This window comes from Melospiza melodia, chromosome 24 (assembly GCF_035770615.1).
Source record: "Melospiza melodia melodia isolate bMelMel2 chromosome 24, bMelMel2.pri, whole genome shotgun sequence".
NCBI classification, from domain to species: domain Eukaryota; kingdom Metazoa; phylum Chordata; class Aves; order Passeriformes; family Passerellidae; genus Melospiza; species Melospiza melodia.
This window is the reverse complement of record NC_086217.1, coordinates 5,088,411-5,107,132: the sequence shown is the minus strand read 5'-3', so window position 1 is coordinate 5,107,132 and position 18,722 is coordinate 5,088,411. Positions and strand designations below refer to the sequence as shown.

Genomic DNA, 18,722 nt, shown 5'->3' with positions numbered 1-18,722 from the left:
ACTCTTTTTTCTCAGTGGTCCATCTGGCAAAGATGTCGAGTTAGTAAATAACCATCAGTTTTTCCATGAAATGCTTGGATTTTTGTGCAGCAGCTCCAAGGGTTCCTGCTGAGTTCCTCACAGCTGCCAAGCTCCTCAGAGCAGCAAAGCTGCAGCAAGCTCTGCCAGCACCAGCACAGGCACTTCCAGTTTCCATCAGGAGATGCCTGAGATGGGAGTGCAACAGTGCATGCACAGGGCTCCTTGTCCTGCACAAGCAGGGGTTCAGCTCACAAACAGGGGGTGCAGTGCATTTCCTTTCCCCACTTTCTGGCTTTTCTTTGAGACCCCTTGCAGTGAAGAACCTGGACCAGCAGATGATGCCCCAGAGAAAAAGGGTTGGTGTGGATTCACAGGGGCAAAGGCTGTAATTCCTACACGTGGTGCTGTGTGCTGAGGTACCTTGGGCTGGGGTTGTGTGACTCCTGTCACTGCCACAGCCCTCTGTGTCTGCTGTGACAGGGAGTGGCACTGGTGCTTTCTCCTTTATCTGCATGTCAGAGGATATCTGGTGCCATGCAGAGATGACATCACGCACTGGACTTCGGTTTCTTTATGACCTGACTGACCTGAAGACTGCCCTGTAGATATATTTTTCTTGTCTAACAGCAAGGTGGTTTTCCAGGAGGAATCCCAAGCTGTTTAAGATGGCAGGGAAGGATGAGCTCAGCAGCAGCAATGAGATTTCTGCTCCCACAGGCTGCTTTCAGTCCCTGTGAATCTGCAGAAGCCCAAACAGGCTGTGGCTGGCACAGGTTTGTTTGGAACAGAGGCTCCCTGTGAAATCCCTGCTGAAAAGGCTGTGCTGAGAGCCAGGGTGGAAGAGGGCAGCGTGGTGAAAGGGTGAGCTGTGGGCTGGGAGGAAGCATTGCTGCTCTCAGACCCAGCTGCACGCTATGGCAGGGCTGGCCCTGCTGCGTGTCACTGCCTGGGGGACAGCTTGCACAGGCTGACAAAAACTAATAAAGGTTGTTCTGTGTGTCAAAGGCAGGGGCCAAAGGCAAAGATCTCCTGGATCTGTGGAGATACCTGGGATAGTAGGGAAGAGGGGAAAGAGGAGGGTCAGGCACTCTCCAGATCACTTCCCTGTTGTAACCGTGTGTTGCATTTGATGACTGTTAAAATCTATTTGATAGTTTGCTTTAACTTATGCTGTCACCACAATATTTTCTGAAAATCCTCTTTGCCCAGGATTTTTTCCTGGGAAGCTGAGAAGCCTCAGAGAGAAATGAAAACAATAATTATCTCCAGTGTCTGCTGCTTTGGAATGTGGCTTGGACATTGTTTACCAACAGGTGAATGTTTGATTGGTTCCATGTGAATGGTTTTAATTTCATGACCAATCATGGCCCAGCTGTGTCGAGGCTCTGAGGAGTCACAGGTTTTTACTATTCATTCATGTGAAGCCTTCTGATGTATCCTTTCTCATAATATAATATAATATAATATAATATAATATAATATAATATAATATAATATAATATAATATAATATAATATAATATAATATAATATAATATAATATAATATAATATAATATAATATAATATAATATAATATCAGCCTTCTAAGACGATGGAATCAGATTCATCTCTTCCCTCATCCTGGGGACCCTCACAAACACCACATTATGCCAGCCCCAAAAAGTCCCACAAAAAAGAGAGAAGGTAAAGCAGCAGGTCTTATCCTCCTCTGTACCCTGTGCTTACAGGCCCTGAGCTTACTACAGACCTGGGAGCCCTTGCATGGCCAGGTAGTGCCAGGCTGGGGAGCAGATCTCAAATCCAGTCACTCACATCCCTGCTGCAGTACCCAGAGGGACAGGGTGACTGCCCAGGCACTTCTGAGCAGGTTCCTGAGGAGTTTTTGGGAGTGTGATTGGCTTTTCCCATGTTTTCCCTACTGCACTGTGCCACACATCAGCACGGGCTTGCCTGGTGTCAATGTTCAGTGATACTGCGGAACTGCACTCTAAAAGTGAAAGTGAAAATTTAATTACAGGTAATTAAGCAATAATACATCTAATTACCTTTTAAAGAAGGGAGGAGCCAGTATCCTGCTTTTTCTCCAGATTCCAAGGGACTTTCTCCTCTCCTGGTCAGGCTCTAGAAGCTGGATGAATGAGCTGGGGCTGGAAATGCTCCACAGGCACAGGGAGAAGGGAAGGGAGAGGCATGAAAGCTTCCTCGGTCACAAACAACATGTGAGGGTCTCACACTGTCTTCTTTAAGTGCTCCTGTCTTAGAGCCAATCTCTTCTCTTAGAAAATGTTGCTCCTTTTACTTGTTAAGAATACAATTGGACGAGTTGCAAGTTTAATTCTCACTTTTTTGCTGGGTAGAAAAAGACTTTATTGTCCTGGTAAAGACTGGAATTGTTTATTGTCTTGGCTTTGCAATGAAGTTAAGGGAGAAGAAAAAGCCTGAAATTTCAGGTAATTATGTTTCCTCGAATAGATCCTTTTAGCAACAAGATCAAAAGACCTTGTAAGGTTCTACAGATTTCCTGTCAAATCCTCTTTCTCCTGCTGGTGAGCTGGTTTGTGGGTCAGGTCTGCCCTGGGGGAGGCTGGGTGTGAGTGCTGGTGTTTGCTGAAGGAACTCCACAGCTCCTCCTGCTTGGTAATTATTCACATTGTCACGATGCAGATCAAATCTGCTGGTTTGTGAGCAGGGCTTGTATAATAACTGAGGGTTTTCCTGAAGTAAGGGAGCATATCTCATCCCCTTTCTCCTTACAAAGCCAAGACTTTTGCATCTGCAGCCACCAATCTAAGCCTGTGGGAGTCCTGACAAACAGAACTGATGTTTCAGATGGTTCTGCATTTCTGGGCTGCGAGAAAGCTGCCTGATTTTGGCACTTTGAAGAGCAAATTTGAGCCGCCCTTTTCTCGGATGCCTTCAGAGGGGAGGTAGGTGCTGCCCACGGACAGCTCTCTGCTGCTGCCCTGGGGGCTGGGGGTTGCTCAGCAGCACAAAAACAGGGCTGGTGGTTTAAGTGTGAAGAAACCCAAGGTGCACCTCCCAGAGAAATGGTTTTTCCCCCACAACCATTGTGATACAAAAGCAAAACTCTGCTGACTTCTTTCAGTAGACAGCTCAAGTAACTGGCATACAACAGCCTAACCTGGGGCTTGGGGCTCTTTACTCAGGGCTTTAAATCATTGTTCAGACTGAGGGAGCAACTAAAAAGACCTTTGAAGATGCTGTGGATGTTGTTTCTCCCCAGCGCATCCCTCTTTCTCCTGCTTCTCCCGTGCTTCCCTGCCCAGGATGGTACGTACAACATCGGTGCTCTTACATTTCTCACATTTCAGTCTTTTCTTTCCTTTTTTCCAACGTTTTCTGAACTATGTTTGCCTTAGACATGTAACACTCTCTATTTCATTTTTCTTCCCTTGCTTCTGATGTAGCTTCTTTCAGGTGTTTCCCATTTGATCTCTCTATTCCTTTCTATTCATTGCACAAATACTCCCCCTTCAGTTTCTTTGGATATTGGGGTCATTAGAGAACTCCAAGGATTTCATTCTACATTTGTTTCTTAAATAGATTGGATTTACACTTTCTGCAGCCTCTTCCTGTATTGAATCTGAGAATCTGTATTATCCAGTTCCCTGATGTTATGAAAGCCCCTTTAAAAGGACAAGTGTATTCTATTCTCTGCCACTTTTCCTTACTTGCAAATTCCTGATTTAGATCTGAAACCAATTATCAGGGTAATCTTAGTGAAGTTTGTATTTTGAGAAGTAATAGGATTTTCCTGGGAATCTAGAGAGAGAACTACATTTTCTGTGTGAGTGACAGCAGCCACTTCTTTGCCAAGGCCTTTGAAGCTTGGGAAGGTGCTGATCTGCTCAGGTCACTGGGCATGAAAGGCACTGCAGGTGCCAGAGCAGCCAAAAAATGACACAGGGAGACTGAGGTGCAGTCTCACAGAGCAGTTCTGTTGGTGGAGGAGTTGGTTTTGAAAAGTACTTTGATATGATCAGACCAAGAGGAACTCTGATATTACAATTTCAATTGCATTTCTTATTTTTAGGTGGAGGAAAAGAACAGTCCACAGACGTTATCAGTGCTTGGGAAGGAGACTCCATCAGCATAACTTGCCCAATGAATCGTGCAGAGTATCAATTGGGAATGTACTTGAGACTTATCAGACAGAGTGTCAATGTGATATATTATTCCAAGGAGAATTCGTCACGTATCAATCCTGACTTTGCTAATCGCATCGAGTGTTCAAAGGAAGGGGAGAACTTCAGGATAACCCTGCACAGGCTGCAGGAGTCTGATTCTGAAATCTACGTATGCACAGATATCTTACAAATGAAGGAGATATATAGGAAGACAATCATAGTACTGGTCAAAGGTATTGCAATTCCCCCTTTAATGTCAAGAATTAGTAAATACAGATCTGTACTTTAAATCAAAGATTAGAAGGAGACACAATGGGAGGTTGAGTCTGACAGAACCTCCTCCGTGTCTGCTCAGGTACAGATTTGAAGGAATGTGTGGGTTTGCTCCCTGAAACAATGAAGAAAACACATGAGATAGCATGGTACCAAAAAACCCTAAACAATTTTAGAAGATTAATTTGTGACTCATTAATGCCAACTACAGATTTTCACATGAGTCACAGGTTGCTGCAGCAGTTTGGAAACGGTGAGGTCTCACAGCTCTTTCCAAAACAACCTGTCAAACCTTTTTAAAAATCTAGCAGAGCAAAGAGGGGGTTTTTTAGTAGCAGTTGTTTTTGCAAACCTCTTTTGTTTTTACTGATTCATCTTAAATGACAAATTGGTAATAATTGGGAGGCTGGTCTTATGCAAGTTGAGCATGAATGAGTAAAGGGTTTTTTCTCTTGTTAGTGAGGAGTTGCTGAATGAGAAGTGTTTCTTTTGGCAGGTGTTTCTGGTTGGGGGAACAACTTTTCTGTCTTTGTTATTTACATTTTTCATTAGAAGAGGGTTGAGTCCACACTATTCTTTGGCAGTTTATTCCTCCATGAACCTGTCCTTCCAATGAGACCTTCTAACCTGAGACATCTTTCCCAAAGCTTACAGGATTTTCTTCCTTTCCTGTCCCCAGGCATGTGAGATCTAATTGATTGCTGATCAGCAATTGTAGTTTATATCCATTAAGGATTATCATCTCCTCCCTTGGGCTTCTCCTTTCAAACTTCTTGGCTGTGTTTTCTCAAATGAATCACATCTTGTTTATTATGTATTGTCTCTCCAAATTATTTTATTATTATTTTATTGCTTTATATCTCTGATTCTGATCCTCTTCTCTGAAATGCTTACAGCTTTCCTTTTACAAACCTGATAAATTCTGTCCTCACTCCCTTATCCACTTCAATGGTAATATTAAAAGGAATAAGTCCTGTCCTCAGAGGAACTCAGTGGAATGTCTTCCCAGCTGCACAGTGAGTCATTAATGACCACTCCATTCTCATGGACCATTTTCACATTGATGGGACACACACTGTGTGATTTGATCCAGACCAACAGCCCCCAGATCTTTCTCTGCTTGAGAAAGCAAGCAATGATGCACGGCTGCAGGACGTGCTGGTCAGGCTGTATTCCCTTAGAGGAGGTCAGTATTTATAATTTCTTGGGTAGTGCAGACCCTGTACAAACAGCTAAACCTGTTGGTCAGTCCTCCTTTCAGATCCTGAGCCAGGGCGTACTAAAATATATCCTTCTTAAAGCCTGTGTAAAGCATGTTGAAAAATTCATTGTATCTACATTTCCATGGTGTAAGAGCCAAAATGAGGGATGCAGGACTCCAGGCTGCTCTCCAAAATGCAGTTTATTGTATCCAAGATGTCACAGCAGTCCAGGGTCGTGGGTGACAGAGCTGTGCCCACAGCTGTCAGCTCCAGCTGCAGGCAGGCCTGGACACCCTTTGGTTTTGGTTACAATGCATTATAGACTTTTCTTTGCTGAGCATCTTAATACAGTAGAACCAATCTATCCCTTAACTTTTACCTATAGTCTATCATAACTACTATAATTACCACATTCATGTTACCATTCTCCAATCACTAAAAGTTAGAACATTACAGTTTAAGCTAGAAGTTGTTTTTCAGTTTTCTTGCAGTGGAAAATTCTGAGACCTTTCTTCTACTTGCAGCTTTGCTGCCTTGTTTGCCTGTGCTGTCTTTGTGCTTGGTAAAAACATCTTCTTGTTTGAGGTGGGTTTATCCTTTGCCCTAAGTCATAAAAACCCCTTCTAACTAACACACCCTTTGCCTCCTTGGTTATCCAGCAAGACTGGCTCAGCAATTCTTTTCTTCTATATCAAAACTTGCTTCCATATCTATTCCTTCATCAGACTCTACATTTAAAAATCTTCCTGCTAAGCATCCATATCTGTGAGACTTCCTTGTCAAACTTCCATCCTTCCCAACACCATGGTCTGTTCTTTTCTGCCTGCTCTGTCCCCTTGCTCCCCAGTTAAAATCCACTGTGTTAAGCATGTGATAACCACTAATTTCTCTGGTTTTAGCTAAATCCAGAAGGCCTCTAGAGCAGACACCACTCCATGCCAACCCAGAGCAAGGCCAGTCTGTCAACATCACCTGTGAGTTGAAAAGTGAAGAGAAGTTCTACTTGTTCAGGACTCATGTGCAGCCCGGCACAGTTCTGTCTGTGCCAAATCTCCGCGGGTCAGGGGTTTCTCCTGCCTTTGAGAATCGCTTGGAGTATTCAAGGGAAGGAAATAGAATTGTGGTGATTCTACACAAGCTACAGGAAAACGACAGTGATAATTACATCTGTGCCCAGGAGGTGAAGGGTTCCCCTCTGTTCTCTGCAAGAGGCACCATGGTGCTGGTTAAAGGTATCACCCTTTTGCTCATTTAATCATAAATATTTGTTGTTGTACTGTGGATAGAAAGCTTTTGGAACTTCAGTCAGGACAGGCAAACCTAGGAAAGTTTGCCTAGAAAATTATTTTCTGTTGAGGTCAGACACAGAAACAGACTCTGTGTTTCCACCTGCCTTGTACAACCAGAGGGGAATTCAGACCTTGCCATGATCCTGCAGCTTAGAAAAAGAAAAAAGGTCAAAACAAGGTAACAAACAATTCACTGTGTGCAATCTGTCGCTTTTAGGGTATGGTTAAGTACTTTCAGCACCAATTCTTTGACTTATCATGACATAAATGGATTTTAGAAACCATTCCCACTAGCAAGTCTTGTGTTTAAAAAAAAAAAAGTAATCACAGTGGGGAGCACAGAACAAGTCCTCGGGCTTTTGCTTCAAGCACCACAGACCACAGCACAGATGTTCTCACATACCCTTGTTACACACTGAGCACTCTGTGAGCGTGTGGTACAAACAGGGGTTTTGATTTTTCTGTGTTCCAAAGCAGGGGTTTCATTTCTCTGTGCTCCAAAGATGAGATTTTGTTTTTCTGTGCTCCACAGATGAGTTTTTTATTTTCCTGCAGGATTTTGCAGTACCCATTTGCTAAACTGAAGTCAGAACCAGCAAGAGAGAGCTTGATTTTGGTCTTACAAAAATTTAACCCTGTGCATTGGGCTTTGCTGAGGCCTTTGTAAAATAAGGTTTACAAAGGCCCTAAGAGTTGCAAAGGCTTTTCCTGCAGTCTGCAAAGGCACCTGTGGTCCTGTTCTGTGCCACCACCCACAGCTGGGGCAACGACTCAGTAAAGTGAGGTGGGGGAAATGACAGCAGCCCAACAAAGCAGAGGTGTGATTATTAATTAGTGTGTTATTCATATATGGATTAATTGAGGTTTTAGAGAGTTGAAACCCTTTCCACCAGCATTATTCTGCTCAGTGCATTTTATACCACAGCATGAACATGAAGACACTGTCTGCACCTCTCACCAGCCTGGCTCTTGGGTAATTCAGAGCCCTCGGGGTTGCAGCAACACTGCAGGAAATCATTTTCTGCTCCCATTAGGAGTGTGTGGTCCTGTCAGTGGTGTGGAGCCTGCTTTTGTGGAGTGCTCCTTGCTGACCCACCTGCAGCCACCCCCAGCCTCTGAAGAGCACAGGGAATGCCAGTGAGAATACTCATGGCATGAGAAACCTGGCTCTGTAGCTGTAGTCAAGATCCAAATTTGTGGCTAAACTGTAAAATTATCTTTTTCAGAATAAAAATGAAATTCTGCGGGAAATAGATTTGTAGAGAATTCTCAAAACCTGACAGAAGGTTCACTTAGTGTGCATCTATATGCAAACCTTGAGATAAGAAATGCTGACTTAGAAATGTCATGCAATAACACAGACATTGCTGGGAGAGAAATGGAGCTAAAAACAAGTTTCAAAGGATGGCCTTGCAAAAAAGACTGGATACTTTGGAGAAATAGAGCTATGAAAGATGCATTGTGGTAGGACCCACGAAGGGTAATTTTAGATGATTTGGCTTTAAGGCATTAACAGCATGGTGTGGCAAAAGCTGATAGAAGCACTTATGATGTATTGTAATTAAGAAAGAGTTTGCTTCTGATTGTGATGGCGTGAATTAAAACATCTGTCTTGTCTCACCCTTCACATGAGACTGAAAATGGAATAAAAGTTTTTAAAACACCTCTCAGTTACCCCATGTCTGGGTCAGAAAAGAACTTAATCCAACAAAATTCTGCCTCTTTGTATTTATAACCATGCTGCTGTGATTTTAGACACAGAAGTGGAGCAGGCATGTGAGAAGAGCTCCTGGGATTTGTATGCCCTTCTTATCGTGATGGCTGTGCTGTTCTGTGCCCTGGTGTGCTGTGCCTTGTACCGTGTGGATGTAAGTACAGTTACCACAGCAAAACTGGGGCAGTTTGGTGGAACAAACTGATATTATTTTGAAATAGTGCCAGAGTCAAGCAAACATCTGATAAACCTAAGGAATTGTGGTTCCTTATTGCTCTCCTATTTCGCCACATTTAATATCATCCAGCTGTAAACTCTTGGCAGCTAACACAGTGTCTTATACTCCTGTAACCCTTTGTAAATGAGACATTTATTGTTTTTTGATAACAAACCTCAAGTGAGCTGTGTGGTTGACACAGCCATGTGTTGTGTGTGTATCCCTGAAGAAAGCCCCTCACTGTTCTGCTTTCCTTGCTTTTTTAAATTTTTTTTTGTGAATTGGGACTGGAGCTATACATAGCAAGCTTGTAAGAGATGTGACTTGGAGGGGGACACAAGGGCAACAAAAACTCATAAAATAGCCTGATGTCTGAAAGTTGTGCTGGGAGAAAAAAAAATGGCCCCTTTCCAGAAAAAAAAAAATTATTACATTTTTTTCCTTCACTGGGGTTATTTCTACACATATACTGTAGAAAATGCCCACAAATTGTCTCTGATAGATCCTTCTGCTGTATAAATATTATTGAAAATTAAATGTGTGATTCACAGGCTCCTGTCTCATCCCTTCAAATGTGGATCCAGCACTGCTAAAAACCAGTAGTGTAACATCATTCTGTCAAAGCCCAGTGGGACCTCATGTCCTGTGTTACCAGTAACTGTCTAAGAATGAGCCTTATTTATTATTATTGTCATTTATTATTTATGTCAAAGCTACAGTTACATCCAAGTCTTGAAGGAACTTTTCCTGAAATTGCATCAGACTCATAAAAGAAAGTAAAATAAATAGGCTGATAATTTCCACGTGGTCCTCTAAGACCTCACTGGGTCGTGAGAGGAATTTTAAAAGTATGTTTCCTCTTCCAACAGATGATGCAGATGGACTCCTAAGATGGAAAACGACTCCTTGGTTGGGGTCTTTCCAGGCTCTGGTTTGAATGTCTGTTTTCTTTGTTTGGCAGGTGAGGAAATATTTCCAGAGGAAAAAGCCCAATGAGGTATATGAAGACATGTCCTACAACTCCAGACGGAGCACCCTGGTCAGAACCAGCACCTATTCCAGAGGTGAATAAACTTCTGCCAGCCGGGACCATCCCCTCACAGGCAACTCTGAGAGCTGCTTTAACCACCTGAACTGAAATTGCTATCACCTACCTTCTTCAGTGGAGGGGAAAACCTCATTTCCAAGGTTGTTTCTACTTTTTTTAATGTTTTATTTTTTGTAATGTACAAAAAAATCTAGCAAATTGTAAGTGCCCTGGACATGTGTACGCAGTTCAGTGTGGAAAAGCAGCATTTTGGGGCTAAATGCAACATATGGGCTCGTTTCTTTGCTAAATAACCCATTCTGGGATGGATGGGGAGGTCTGGTTCTGAGCTTTGCTGAGTCTCAGGAAGACCACACAGGTCTGATCAATAATTTGCCGTGGATCCACACAGGCGTGGATTCCAGTTCTCTCATGGATCCTTGCCCAAGAGCTCAGGCAGCTAAAACTACTCAAAAGTTACAGCAGGGAAATCTATTTTGAAGTTTTCAGAAATGCTTTCAGAAAGGTGGCAGGGTGAAATGCTGGATCCATGTGGGCTCACCTGCTTCAAGGCCATGATGGTCCCACAAAAACACAATCAAGTCTAGATTTTAGTTCACTGACTCTGTCAAAGCCACTCACATGATTTATGGGGGTCTTGATGTGGCTGAGGAGCCAAGTGACTAAACTTGGGTCCTGGTGGCATCTTGGGTGTCTCAGTTTGAACAGACAGGTGTCTGCTAAGGGAGGCAGGAACCTCCTTGAAATGGAAAATGTAAACCCCTCCCTCTGAATTATTATGATTTTTAAATTAAAAGGATCTCAGGCAAAGATATGGGAGTAGGAATAACAGTTCTTTATCAGGAAATGAAAAAAAAAATACAATAGTACAAAAAAAAAAAAAAAGCAATAGTACAAAGGACAGAAAACAAACCACTGCCAGACTCAGACCATGCCCTGCCCCCTGTGTGTCAGGGCGGTGCCCAGCCCCATCCCATGGGGGCTCAGCCCTCCTGCAGTGCCAGCTGTGGCTCTGCTGCAGCAGGGATCCTGCACAAGGGGGGAGTTTTCCTCTGCAGCTCCAGGGCTGCTGCAGATGGGCCTGGGCTCCCTCTGGCCATGCAGGGCAGCAGAAAGCTGCTCCTCTGGCAGTGCAGGGGGCAAAGGCTGCTGTGCTGTGCCAGGCTCAGATTGGATCCAGGCAGGAATGCTTGGCTCCTCCCCTGGGCGGAGCATCTCCCCATGGGGTGCTGGGATTGGATCAGCCCTGCAGGGACACTCAGTGGCCATGGACAGCAGAGATCTGCTGGAGGGAGGGTTGGCTGTGGGAGAGATAAAGAAAAAACTGCCCAATGAACAGCAGAAAACTGCCCCACTGTCACTGACATATTTTATGAAAAATCCCTTTGCCAGGATCTTTTCTCCTGAGAAGCTGGGAGGCTTCAGCTTCTCCATGTTTTGCTACATTGGAATGTGATTGGGAGAATTGTTTTCCCAGCATGTGAATTGTTTTTGATTAATGGCCAATGACAGCCAACTGTGTCAGACTCTGAGTCTGTCACGAGATTTTATAATTCATTCCTTTCTAGCTTTCTGATGTCTCCTTTCTTCTGTATAGTTTTAGTATATAATTTTCTTATATATTGTAAATCAGCCTTCTGACACATGGAGTCAAGATTCTCATTTCTTCCCTTGTCCTGGGGACCCTCAAACACCACCACATTCCACCTCTAACAGATAGGAATAGAATCCCCCTATTTCTAACCTAAGGCCCTGGGACAGCAGAAATGTTTGTGATGTGCTGGATGAGTTTCTCCAACCCAAAGACTCCACACTGTACAACACAAGGTGAAATAATCCAGGGTAAAGTAAAGCCAATGTCTGCATTCCAATCTGGGCATGATCTAAAACCCCTTCTTATCAAAGGGATTTATCAAAACTTAGGCAAGAAGAGGCTAAATTTGGGTTGGTAACAGCTTCTGGAGCTGGGCTGAGGAAGGGCTCAGCCTCCTCCAGGGGTGTTTTGGTTTTGTAGGGTTGGGGCCATTGTGAAAAGTCAAAAATCTTTCACAAAGGAATGCTGAAAATTGCCTTGGTACAAGGCAGGGCTCATGGGGTGGCCTCTGGTTGCTGAGGACAGGCTGAGACTGGAGTTTCTCTCTATTGATGTGATTGTTTATTTTGTTTTGAGGGATTAGGGTCAGTTTATCTTTCATGAGTGCGTAGCTGGAGCAGAGCCAGGCACAAAGGATAATTCCTCTCCAGAGCCGAGCTCTGACAAGATCCCAGCTTGCCAAGGCAATCCTGCCCCCCAGGAGAGCCCATTTCCCTCCAGGTATTGCTCATGAAATGCTGTGCACCAGACCTGAGGGAGAAATCCCCTCACTGTGAGGGGTGGGTGGTGCAGGTTCACCTTGTGAGCATGAAGGTATTGTTTTCACATGGCCAGACCTGGATTAATTGTGTTTGTGTTGGGGTTTTGTACAGCTCCTCAATATTTTCGTACATATATTAAAACCTTTTTCATATGTCTTGCAAATAAATGGATGTTTCTTTCAGTGGGTTTTTTGTGTGTTTTTTTTTTTTTTTTTAATTAGTGATTCAAGGCTTTTTGAAAATTCTGTATTAACTGTCCCTAACAGCATCCCACTAGACAGCATATTAACTGTTTTCCATTTCAATTACAAAATCTTCAGGTGAGGTTTTCCTTTTAAAACCAATCACTGAAAAAAACAGAAAAGAACCCTTCAAACCCTGTGTATTCCATGTCTCATTGCCCAAACTTTTCTTGAATTCTGCCAGACTTGGTGCTGGCACCAATTCTGGCTTTGTCCCTGGAAAAGCCCAGCTCAGGGGTGGGTGAAGAGCTGAGGAAGAACCAACAAATCAGGTGCCAACCTAGGAACTGAGGTGCCCATAGTCAAGCACCTTTTGTCACATTTTCCGTCTTGGAACAAGGTGCAGGTTTAGTCAAAAAGGGGCAAAAGCCCTGAGAGCCAGCTCAGGGAGGTTCACAATGAGCGAAGTGGCATTTGAGATAAGCTTTTTGTAGAAACAGTGTTGTGCAAATGTGACCACAAAGGTGAAGAAAAAAAAAAGCTGTGAAAGGAACAGTAGTGGAGGTGTTTTTTGATTTTGTGTAAACAAATTAAAAAAAAAGAAGTAACACCCTTCTGAAGAAAATAACACACACTGAGCCATTTCGTGGGCAGCACGATTAGCCCAAGCAGTGGTGACTGAACTGCTGGGGAATTTCGCTCCAGAATGTCAGGGAATAATTGGGAATTTAATAAAATTAATTTTATTTTAAATAAAGAGGGCTGGAGCATTCTGAAGATGCAGAGTTGTCTCAGATCTACACTGGAAAGCAGAAAAACTGAAAGTTTTACCCCCAGAGTTGCAGACTCTGAGCTAATTGCTCTGAGCTAATTCTGTTGCCTTTGAATCTTTTTCTGTCTTGTCTCAGCCTCTGGAGAGGGAAATGGTTTTCAGGAGAGGTGGGAAGTGCGGTTCTGAGGCAGTGAGAACAGTACCAGGGTATTGGTGATGCCCCAGCCTTATCCATGAGATAAAAAGCAGGAATTGCAGCTGGGAGCAGAGCAGGCTGAGGTGGGAAGCAGGGCTGCAGTGTCACAGTCTGTGGGATGGGGCAGGCCAAGGCAGCTGGGCAAGGACAGCAGGTCAGAAGCAGAGAAATTCCAACAGGCAAGGTACAAAAGAGTGTCTGAAATGACTCAGGGGTCTGCAGGGAGTGACTGGGCTGAGTGCCTGGGAAGGGGAAGGCTCATCAAGAATACTCCTGGTTATTTGCAGAACTGAAGAAATCAGCCTGCACATGTGGATTAGTGCTGATGGAGCCTATGGACTCAGGGAAATTTAGCTGGAAAAAGCATTTTAACCCCTTGACTCAGGTGTGTGTGACAAGGACGTGCCTGAACTCAGGTGCCAGGCAGGCTGATAAGGCCAAATGAGCCACAAAATGTTTTGCAGGAGACAGAAGAGGAGCAGGTTCTGTTCTAGTGGCTTGTGGCATATTGCAGGACACTGGAATGTCTCCAGTGGCTCCTGCAATCCAGTGTTTATGTGCTCCAGCAGCTGTGAGTGCTGCATGATCCATGTCTGGGTTTGTGGTCTGGAGCCAGTTTCTCCCACCTGTCTCTTGCTGGGGACTTTTTTTCCATCCAAAACCTCATTCTTCTGCTACAGAATTCAGAGGATCTGACCAAAATATGTCCAGCTCTCCTGGCTCTGCTGAAGACAAGCTACTCACTGCTCATTTCTCAAGGTCCCTGTGTTAGTAAAAAACCTATTTTCACTCATGGTATGCAAGCTTTTGTAAACACTTGTTTTCCAAAGCATTTAGTTTCTTTTTGAATGCTTTGTAACCCTCAACTTGCATTATATTAGCAGTCAGCTTACAGTCAATTTGAAAACATGCAGGGGTTTTTTTCTTGTTCATAGATTTGGTTTTCTCACAGCTTTGAGGTGCTGAAAATGCTTCATTGGTGCTATTTCTTTAATCTGATGTATTTGGTTAATATGCTCCTGCACTAGTTAATGAGCTCTTTTACTGCTTGTATAAATTTAACAGTATTTATGTTGTTTTGCATGGTTTTTAACACTATTTCAATTCCTTCAGGAATGACTGGTTACTGGCTTTGTGCAACATGCAAGAAATCTTTCCAATTTCGTTTGGAGTCTCAACAGGTTTTAACCTACTTTTTAGAAAATCAATATATTACTCATCACACATAATTCTCTCATACAGCCAGAGCACTCTGCCTTGTCTACAAGAATCTCACATAATTTTTTCATTTAAGAAATGAAAATAAAGCAACCAGCCCAAATACTGACTGAAGGGAATAAACCATTTTGTCCTTACACTAAAGTTTTACAGTGTTGTCACAATCTGTGTGGTACAAGTAGCTTGTCTGTCCAATTGTGGATGGGAGGTGACTTGACTCTTTGCAATTAACTGCTGGTAGGCTGGATGAACTCTCTGGATGGTGCTAATTCCTGTGTAACTACTTCACAAGAGCCATTATTTTGCTTTTGGCTGGTATTTGCACCAACTGGCTGGCATGTGTCTGACACTCTCCCTGGAAAACATGTCCATGGCCCCAGAGATTTCCAGCTGAGATATTAGAAATGCTCTGCTCCACTCCTGTGCTTTCTGTCTGTAATGGGAACAATGTCTAAACACTGCACATGCCAAGTGGAAGATGATCTCTCATTCCTTCTTACTGAATTAGTATCAGTAATTAGTAATTAGTAACTTTCTAGGAAAGCCTTTAAGTTCATCCCTCTCTGCAGTTCATGACACCCTGAGACATTTGGTCCATCTGCTCTTAGCAGAATCACACAAGTTGTAAAACCTTATTCTGGGGGTTGTTGTACAAGTGATACTTTACCAATGGTAATCATTATTTCATCCTCAGATGGTGGAATTTATTACTGCTCTGGTAGAACAGAAAAAAGGAGATACTTGGTTTGTGGGGTCCCTTTCCCCACACATTGTTGCCTTACAGCTCAGGGCAAGACTTCAAAGAAGTCACCAAGACCAGTTTGCTGCTTGTGGTTTCGACTGGTATAATATTAGTTCTGTTCAGAGACAGTTGGCTGAAGCTTGTGGGTGAGTGACATTTAAAGTCCCAATGTAGAGATAACACTTTGCAGAAATGCTCATGATTTCTGAGACAAAATATTATAGAAGAAACTCCTTAACATTGTTGTAGATTTCTCTGTTACCCTCACTCTCAAACTTTCTAATGCTCACAGTGGAAGCTTCTCTAGGAAATCTCCTCAAAGTGATGGCCGTTGGTGTCTAAACTTTTGGACTCAAAAAAACTCAAAAAACAAACAAACAAAAAAAACCTGAACAGTTCAAGGTTTCACAAAAGAAATCAAGCATGTGTGTGTACACACTGCAGATAAAAGAAATCACAGTTCCTAATGACTTTCAAGGCTAAAATTAGAAACAGTCCTTTCACACAGAGCAACATGCTCCTTCTTGCAGGCGTGTTTTGGAAATAAAGTTGTAGCATGGATAAATAGATACTTATATTTCTGTCTTTGCCAAAAGAGGAAACAGAAGAGGATTCCTATCAGGTTTAGAGCTCACAGAGAAACCTAAATGAACAGCCTGAAGTGAGGCCTTGCAACTTTTAGACTTGTCCAGGATTAGGTGAACCAGGAGGGATCCATCACTGAAAGGATGGCTGGTGTCCTCCTGGTGCTTTTGTGAATAGATCTCACTGTGGTGGTCATGGTGAGCTTGCAAATTGTCTGAGTGGGCTTGGCTGGAGGAAGAGAAGGGCACTTCTTCCAGTGCCTCTTATTCCATGGCAAGCCCTAATACTCAGACTTGGGGACACCACTTGGGTAGAACAAAAAGAGAGGCAGAAATATCCATAGTAAAAATAATTACATTCTCTAGTAACATGCTTTGTGCAGCTGGCTTCTCTCAGGCTGCTCTCACATCTCAGTGACAGATGAGAGAGAGACACAAAAATCGTGGTTTTGTGGTGGAGACAGCAAGCCTGCCTGCTGCAGGGGGCTTGGGGTGTTATTTATGTTCAGAGGTGCTGAGGGGGCTGCTCTGTGGTGTGGCCTGTCCCCATGCTGTGACAGGGACCTGTGAGCACGCTCTGGCAGGAGCCTGTGGTTGCCGTGTGCTCGGCAGGGCTGCAGCAGCTCCTCTGCAGAGCATCACCCCCAAAAGCAGCCTGGCTGTCCTCCTCTGAGCTGCCGCCTGCCAGTGCCCTGGGGTCCCTCACTGTCACTGTCACTGCCAGTGTCACACCGTGCTTTGTGTTACAGCTGTGTCCCCTCGGTTCCCTCACTGTCACTGTCACTGCCACTGTCACACCGTGCTCTGTGCTGCAGCTGCCTATGGGCCCTCAGTTCCCTCACTGTCACTGTCGCACCATGCTCTGTGTTACTGATGCCTTGTTCCAGCTTACCTAGAGACAGATTTATGGCCACTGACAGAAAAAGTTATAAAATAAAAGCAGATTTATTAACTGAGGGGCCTTCTGGTACACTGAGGGCAGACGAAGCCTCCACAGGGGGTTATGGCCTTGGATCTCAGGCCTAGGGGAATTGTTTTTTCTGACCAAAATGTGAAGGCAGTAACTGACACTTCATATGGAGCTCAGATTTCGGCACCAATGCGGTGCAGGATCTGAAAAACATGAAGGCTAAAATCTTAAGACCACATTACCCGAGGGAGGTACCTGAGGCCTGTGGCCCCTCAGTTCCCTCACTGTCACTGTCACACCATGCTCTGTGTTACTGATGCCTTTTTCAAGCTTATCTAGAGACAGAGGCTAGACAAGGTTAAGACAATAAAAGCAGATTTATTTTCTGAAGGGCCTTCTGGTACACTGAGGGCAGATGAAGCCTCCCCAAGGCCTACACCCAGTATGGACAATGGTCATGAGATTTTCAGACAGATGTAAGTTTGGCCCACTTACATATCAGGGATTAATTCTCTAATTAAACTAATTAAGCTTCAGGTAATAAAGTCACATTCCCCCAGTTTGTTTCTCCCCAATTCACTTTTGTTTATACTTTTCTGGGCCTGGGGCTCTAGAGTGTTCTTGGACCTCAGGCCTAGAGGGATTGTTTTGTCTGACCAAAATGTGAAGACAGTTAAACAACACTGCATATGGAGTTTAGAGTTATACACTAATGCAGTACAGGATTTGAAAAATATCAGGCTAAAATCTTAAGGCATCATTACAGCTGCCTGTGGCCACTCGTCACTCAGCGGAGACAGGTCCCTGCTGTCCCCAGGACAGCTGCCCTTGGCATGGGGGTTGTTAGCAGATAGAAGTCAGGCCCTTTGTCAGACACAATAAGGGATTGCATGGACACATGAGTGTCACCACTGAGTCAGGAACAGACAATAAATGACACAGACTCTAAGTCAGTAGGCTAAGAGGTTAGAAGCCCCAAGTTTACTTCTTTTATACCCTGGTCTGATTCAGGTGGGCCTGATTGGTCCTTTAATCAAGTCATTTCACATAATTGGCTAATTAAGAACAACATCCTTAGGTAAACACCTTATGGGAAAAACAACTTGTTCAAAATACCACCTGCAGATTATTTACCATCTGTTAACCATTCTTTCTCTCTCTCCCTAGAACTTCCCAGACCAATTAATGGGAAAGCTTATCTGGCTTACTCTCCCTGAGCAGACTGTGATATCCACACATGGATGTGTCTCCCAGGCCATGCCAGGATGGGTCTCCAGGCTTTCCACAGACACACTCAGCCCCCAGGGCTCCTGCTGCCAGGGCAGAGCTGCAGTCCTGTGGCCAACAGGTGAGCAGGGTTTGGTCTGCTCCAAGTAGAATTCACTGATTAACTCCATCTTCTGCTTTTCCCAGTTTAAAGAAGAGAATCTGAGGCACTGGGTAGATGATGCCCCTGGACTGAGGCCACAGAGTCAGGCAGTAAAGCAGTTTTCATTCAATCCCACCAACATAAACACGTCCCTCATATTCCTATTCTGTTGTTGCATGGTAGAAGAAGATAATGTGGCAATCAAACCTGTTCAGTGATGAGCTGGCACCACAGTCATTACTTCACATTTTAAAAATTTGATTTTTTGATGAGCAAACCTCATCTCTTCCTAGCACAAAGACATAAGAGAAAGTACCTCCTGATTTTGCTTGTTTTGTTTTTTTCCAGCAGGATGTTTGGCATGTGCCAGTGGCACGTTGTGTTAGGCGATTGCAACATCTCTACCCCACAAGGCATGATCAGTAACCTTGCTCTGACAGTCACAGATGATACTATGTGAGATTTTTATCTTTGTTGTGGT

General features: G+C 43.8%; 1 protein-coding gene across 1 annotated transcript; it reads left to right on the top strand.

Annotated features, from left to right (window-relative positions):
* The first annotated feature begins 1,619 nt into the window (after nucleotides 1-1,619).
* On the top strand, nucleotides 1,620-10,764 carry CD7 (CD7 molecule). The gene is made up of 6 exons (XM_063175614.1): nucleotides 1,620-2,949; nucleotides 3,190-3,313; nucleotides 4,077-4,403; nucleotides 6,545-6,877; nucleotides 8,690-8,802; nucleotides 9,827-10,764. Exons 2-6 carry the CDS (start codon nucleotides 3,241-3,243, stop codon nucleotides 9,935-9,937), a joined length of 957 nt encoding a protein of 318 aa, XP_063031684.1. The 5' UTR covers nucleotides 1,620-2,949; nucleotides 3,190-3,240; the 3' UTR covers nucleotides 9,938-10,764.
* The last annotated feature ends 7,958 nt before the right edge of the window (nucleotides 10,765-18,722 follow it).